We start from the raw sequence: 6,200 nt of genomic DNA on the forward strand, positions 1-6,200 counted from the left end.
TACTTCTTGCTTTCTTCTGAAAGTCATGAAAATATATTGAAGCGATAGACCTACAATAGGTGAAAAATGTGTTTTAAAAAGGTTGGTTTCATTATGTCCTAGGAGAGTTTTAAACAAAACTACAATGAGATACCACCATCTCACTCTAGTTTTACTGGCCATTACCAAAACAAGCAAAACATCAAATACTGGTGAGGACAGAGAGATAAGGGAAAGCTGACAGTTGGTAGGAATGCAGTTTTGCTCAGACATTATGTAAAATGGTGTGCATGTTCTTCTAAAGACTGGAGTTATAGCAGACCTATCATGCCATCCGGGTGTCCATCCAAAGGAACGGAACCAGCATTCCAAGGAGATACAGGCTTACTATGTTTGTTGTGACACTAGTCACAGTAATTAAAAGATACAAAACCACTCCGCATGCCAATGAATGTATGGATAAGAAAACGCTCAATATATACATAATTCAATGTTAACCTGCCATAAAGAATAAAACTCTATCATTTGAGCCAAACTGAGGAGTGAGAGGGTACTATATTAAGTAAGTCAGTCATGGGAAGACAAACACCACATATTCTCTTATATGTAGATGCTAAAACATTAGCCTGAATGAAAATTAGTGATTACCAGAGTAGGCGAACAGTGGAGGTGGGTGACGACAGAGGCAGGATTTTATAAGTTCATTTGCATAAATGTGTTAAAATATCATATTGAACCAAATTAACATGTAAATTAATGTTAGGCAAAACCAAAACAAATTTGAAAAAAAATAGCTTAAGCAATGATTGGCAGAAAGTAAACATTAATATAAAAAAATAGATGTATCTAGTGGTGTTGCAAGGGTGAAAAGAAAAGAGATGAAAAGGTAACAAAAATATTAAGAGGCTGTTATGAGATCTTAGACAATATTTTACACTATACTGTAAATTTCTTGAATGTAAAATAACTAACAAATAAATTGCTTAAACGTATCTAGTTAAACATATCTACTCGTCTTAAAAACACTTTAAGGAGTAAGATTTTATCTCAGCATTAGTGCATCTAGCATATGAAGTTTTAAAAAATTTGATGCCCAGGAGCACCAGAAAATATATTTTTAAGTGCTTGCTAATGAGATGGTATGAAATTAGCTCATTGTCCTGCTGATTTGCATTTCAGTTATTATATGGAGACGGGAGCATCATTTTGCATGATTTACTTATTTATTTTACATTTCATTTTCCTCCTTAATTACCTGCTCACATTTTTTTTCTAATCACAATGAGGTACTTGAACTCTTCTAAGAGAGTGTAGGACATTGATTGTACACATTGTTATGGGATTAAACGCATGCACCACCCTTGCAATTATGCAGATTGTAAATCTTCATCTGCAGTTTGTTTTCTTTAAACTTTATTTATGAATGAGAGAGAGAGGGGGGAGAGGAAAAAGAGAGACAGACAGAGAGAGTACTCCCTCATGTCTCTAATTCTAATTCAGTTGCATATTTTGAGGCTTCATAATGACAGTTACAACAACAAACCATACCTCTGGGAGAAAGGAGAGGTCTGGGGGTTCATAGGTCTAGGGGTTCTTCTGGGTGAGGGAAACAATGTCTACTCCCTCCTCGGAAGCTTAGCTGTGGTTTGCAACATTTTTCTCCTTCAAAATAGCGAGCAGAGAGGATTTTGAATGTTGACAATACAAAGAAACGATACATGTTTGAGGTTACAGAGATTCCAGTTACCCAGACCTAATTATTACAGATGTCTGTCTATGGCAACATTGCCATGGGCTCCATAAATATTGAAGGAGTTTTGGCACAGCTTACTGTGCCAAAACCCATGCTGACTAAGAAGGAATCTTGATTATTTCAAGCTGAAATAATTAGAGAAAATAAAATTTCAGAACGAGGCATTTAGACTGACTTTTCCTACAAAAAACCCAACCCAAACCAAAAACCATAGAGATCCTTTGTTGATTGTTGACTCCCCCAATGTGGGATAATAGCCTAAACCACAACATAGTAGGACGTAAGACTTCAATGCACCCAAATAAACTATTTGAAGTAATGGTTGTCTTATATGAGGTTCGAACCCAACTTTAGCATGCCTCTTAGAGACATGCTTACCCTATTTGAGAGATGCACTTGTTCTATTATTCCTTTATATATTATTTATTCTTTGTTTAAAAACATAAAAAAGCAACTTGCTTAAGTGATTTTCTTTTTAGGATTTTACTGTTTTATGATCTATGGTCAATGGATTTTCTCTTGTTAGTCTTTTACTAATTTGTGCACTATACTCAGTCAAATAATTACAAAAATATTAGGGACTCTCCCTTTGTTATGGATTCTTATTTTGTATTTTTAATTGAAAAAATAAACTATATGAGGCCATATAAAATATTCTCCTACATAATCTTCTGAAAGCTTTAAGATCTGCCTTTTCATATTTATTCTACGAATCAATATAGTGTCTGAGAATGAAACTTAGAAGCTTATTGAGAAGGACATATACGCTTTGACAGAAAACCATCCTTTAACACATGGAAAAGGGCTAGTGAGATGGCCAGGACTCTACACAGTGCAAGGAGAGAACTGACCCCTGCAAATTGTTCTCTGATCTCCACATGCGTGCTTTGGTGCTCTGATCTCCATATGCTTACCCACACACATCCACACACACACGTATGTGTGTGCATGAAACAAATTGTTAAATATATGGTGGAAATGACGATGGTAGAATGTTAAGAATCCATTGTCTCTTTGGATTTCCCATATCAGCTTATTTCAGGAGCCTTCTGGTTTTGTTTTCTTCTTTCTTCTTTTGTAAACATCTCATTTATGGATAATTATATTTATGCTCATTTCTTCTTTATTCTCTTTCCTCTTACTTTGAAAGACTTTTCATGGCACCAAGCATCCTGGAATGGTTTTCTGGTGCAGCTGTCAAGACTCTGGTGGTTCTTTGGGTATAACTATCTTAATGGTGCTGCCTTTTCATATCTACAGCTCTACCCCTGGCAATGGCCTCCTTATCTATCTAAGTAATATTAGTAAGGTCAGTGACGGTAACTACTACCAAGAACTGTAGATACAAAATCTAAGGTGTGTAAGAATACAGCTTGCATAGCAATTATTTGGGAAACCAGTGGTGAATTCATGTCCTGTGCCTTTGAGCAAAGGGTCATGTACATGACATCATGCTGGAATCACTGACTTTGAATAAAGTGATGTCATATTTAATTAAATCTCTTTTCACTCTCAGAAATGTCTAGGGCTTATTTCTACTTTTCACTTCTTAATATTATGTGGAAAGTATCTATATAGATCAGCCTCTCCTCTTTTGTACAAAAACCTTATACACTAACCTGGAAATCACAGCAAGAGACTCCCCCACTTCCAATTCCCAGAAGAACAGTTCTGGAACCTCGAGGGCTGTTCTCTAGTCATTAGTGACCCTCAAAGGTGGGTTTCAGATTATGAGCAACACACACACACACACACACACACACACACACACACACACACACAGGAAATTGCACTGGTCTTGCTTCTCCCTCCTACACTAAGTCTGTGCTTTTCCCAAGTACCTTCCACAGAGCTCCCTTTACATCTTTGTTTCTCAGAGTGTATATTAAAGGGTTGAGAATGGGGGTGAGTATAGTATAAAAAACAGCAACGAACTTCCCCTCATTCTCTGAATATCTGTGGATGGGTTGAAGGTATGTATATATGCCTGAGCCATAAAACAGAGAAACCACAATGAGGTGGGAGCCACAAGTCCCAAAGGCCTTTCTGCGTCCAGCCATTGACTTGATTCTCAGAATTGCCCTGACAATGTGTCCATAGGAGCCCAAAATCAGTGCTGCAGGAAAGATCAAGATTATTGTTCGAGCCACAAACATCTTCACCTCTGTTCCATTGGTGTCCTCACAGGCCAACTTCAGGAAAATGGGCATCTCGCAAAAGAAGTGGTTCAGCCGATGGCTACAGAGGGGCATGGCCATAACAAGCCCTGTCTGAATGACAGAGTTCACGAGGCCAGACACCCAGGAGGAGATGGCCAGTGCCTGGCAGAGAACGGGGTGCATGATGGTCGTGTAGTGCAGTGGTCGGCACACAGCAGCGTAGCGGTCAAAGGCCATGACCCCCAGGAGCAGACACTCTGTGGAAACCAAGGCGAGGAAAATGAGGAGCTGAGCCACGCACCCTCCATAGCTGATGGTCCTATCAAAGCCACAGAGGTTAATAAGAAGCTGCGGTACAGTGCTTGTGGTATAGCACAGGTCCAGGAAGGAAAGATGGGAGAGGAAAAAGTACATGGGTGTGTGCAATCTGAGGTCCAGCCGCGAGAGAACAATGATGGTGGTGTTGCCGAAGAGAGTTAGCAGATAAAAGACTAGGATAAAAACAAAGAGGAAAACTTCCAGTTGAGGAAAATCTGAGAACCCCACCAATATGAAGCCTTCCCCGAAACTGGTATTAAATGTTCCCATCGCCTTTCACTTGAGCAAAGTGTGGACATTCATGTAGAGCTTCCCATGTGCAGTGTATGTTAAAACATTATTCCCACAGCTCCCTACACACTCCGGAATCATGCATCACAGTCTCAATTTTACTACCCAATTACTTTTCCAGTACTCTTTCTCTTTGGATAAGAAGTCATTAGGTTAGTTGCTAGTGGATTCTGTTGGAGCTCTGGTCCTATTTCTTATATGTTCTCTGATTTTATTCTTACCACTCAAACATTTGGGAGGATTCTTTTGGCAGCAATGGCTAGGCTTTCTTGTCTGAAGGTAGAGTCATGTATCCATCACCCTCCTCACAGCATGAGGTTAGTATCCAGAGGCGCCAACACGGAGACTACCTTTAGGGTCTAGTGTGGACCTTGTGACTGACTAAGGAAGCATTTATGTAGCATATGCAATTTTCTAGATTCAACCCCCATTACTGCCCCCCAAAGTTAAAAAAAGAGAGGTGAAGCAGAATGTAAAATGTAGAGTTAGGGTTTCACTTTGCTATTTTGATCATTCCTCTTCTCTCTTCTCTCTCTGGAGTCTTTCTTCAGAGTCGTACGGAGGACTAACAAGGCTGGCAGCATGAGCTCACCCTCCAGTCACCCCTCTGCTTCCATCCGCTCCCGGTGCTGTCCGTGTGCCAACCCCGGAAGCCTCCCACCATTGGAAGCATCTGTTGCAAAGCATTGAGGAAAATTCAGAATCAATTTGGGGAGACTGTTCTGCAACAAATTTCTTATTGCAAATCACTATTTTCCAAATACATTTCATTAAAAAAAAACCAAACACTCCAACTAAGAAATCCATCCCTGGCCTTCCAAGGGACAGTTGCTTTTTCCTCTCTAGACAAAACTTGTCCTATGGTCCTGCTCTAGAGCATGTCATGCACAGGAAGTCTTTTGTGTGTCTGTGTCTCTCTCTGAGCTCTGAGATCCTGGGTGATAGAGGACACAGTGAGTTTTAAAATATTAACGTTCTTCTTTATGGCATGTAAGCGGCTGTCAAATTAATATTATTTTTATTCATGGCTTGCAGTAGATGTCAAAATGAAACTTTTGACTCTGCACATCCATCTCTTAAAAATCCACATCCTCTAAGAACTCGGGAGATTGAACTATAAATGCATAGTAGTAAATTGTAGCCTTGGGAAATGCATAAAAGTTGCTCTCAGTGATGATGTTTCTGTGGTAAAAATCAAAATAAGAGCTAAGAAGGTTAATCAGAAACCAAGACAAGAAAATGGACGTCAACTTAAGTCTCCCACGTGTTCACTGTGAAGAGTTTTGGTGTGTTTCCTCTGCATTAAATCTGCTGTAGTGGAAACTCATCAATGCTTCAATGCTGAGCCAATGTTTTCCAGGAGAGTATTAAGGTTCCACGCTTGAAAGGTGAACAACAAAAACAAAGGTAGCTTAGCCAGCACACCTAAGATGGATTTGAATGGCTACTTTAGGCATATATGTATGTATGTATGTATGTATGTATGTATGTATGTATGTATGTATATGTGTGTGTTTGAATATACACACCAAACTCTGTGGTCAGACCCTGTGTATTGCTTTTCCTGCTTACCTGTCATCTGTTCCAAGGGGCTCGTACTGCTTATCTACAAAAATGTGGTTCACAAGGTTTTGATAGAGATGAATTCCTCTGATACATCCTTAAATGGCAAAAGCATACACTTTCATAACACTGTCTGC

The 6,200-nt window shown here is 39.4% G+C and overlaps 1 protein-coding gene across 1 annotated transcript; it reads right to left on the reverse strand.

Annotated features, from left to right (window-relative positions):
- Positions 1-3,543: 3,543 nt before the first annotated feature.
- On the reverse strand, positions 3,544-4,479 carry LOC129669071 (olfactory receptor 2Y1-like). Its single transcript, XM_055597167.1, has one exon. It carries the CDS (start codon positions 4,477-4,479, stop codon positions 3,544-3,546), a length of 936 nt encoding a protein of 311 aa, XP_055453142.1.
- Positions 4,480-6,200: the final 1,721 nt, after the last annotated feature.

Source organism: Psammomys obesus, unplaced genomic scaffold (assembly GCF_907164565.1).
Source record: "Psammomys obesus unplaced genomic scaffold, mPsaObe1.curated_primary_1811, whole genome shotgun sequence".
In the NCBI taxonomy this organism is placed as follows: Eukaryota; Metazoa; Chordata; class Mammalia; order Rodentia; family Muridae; genus Psammomys; species Psammomys obesus.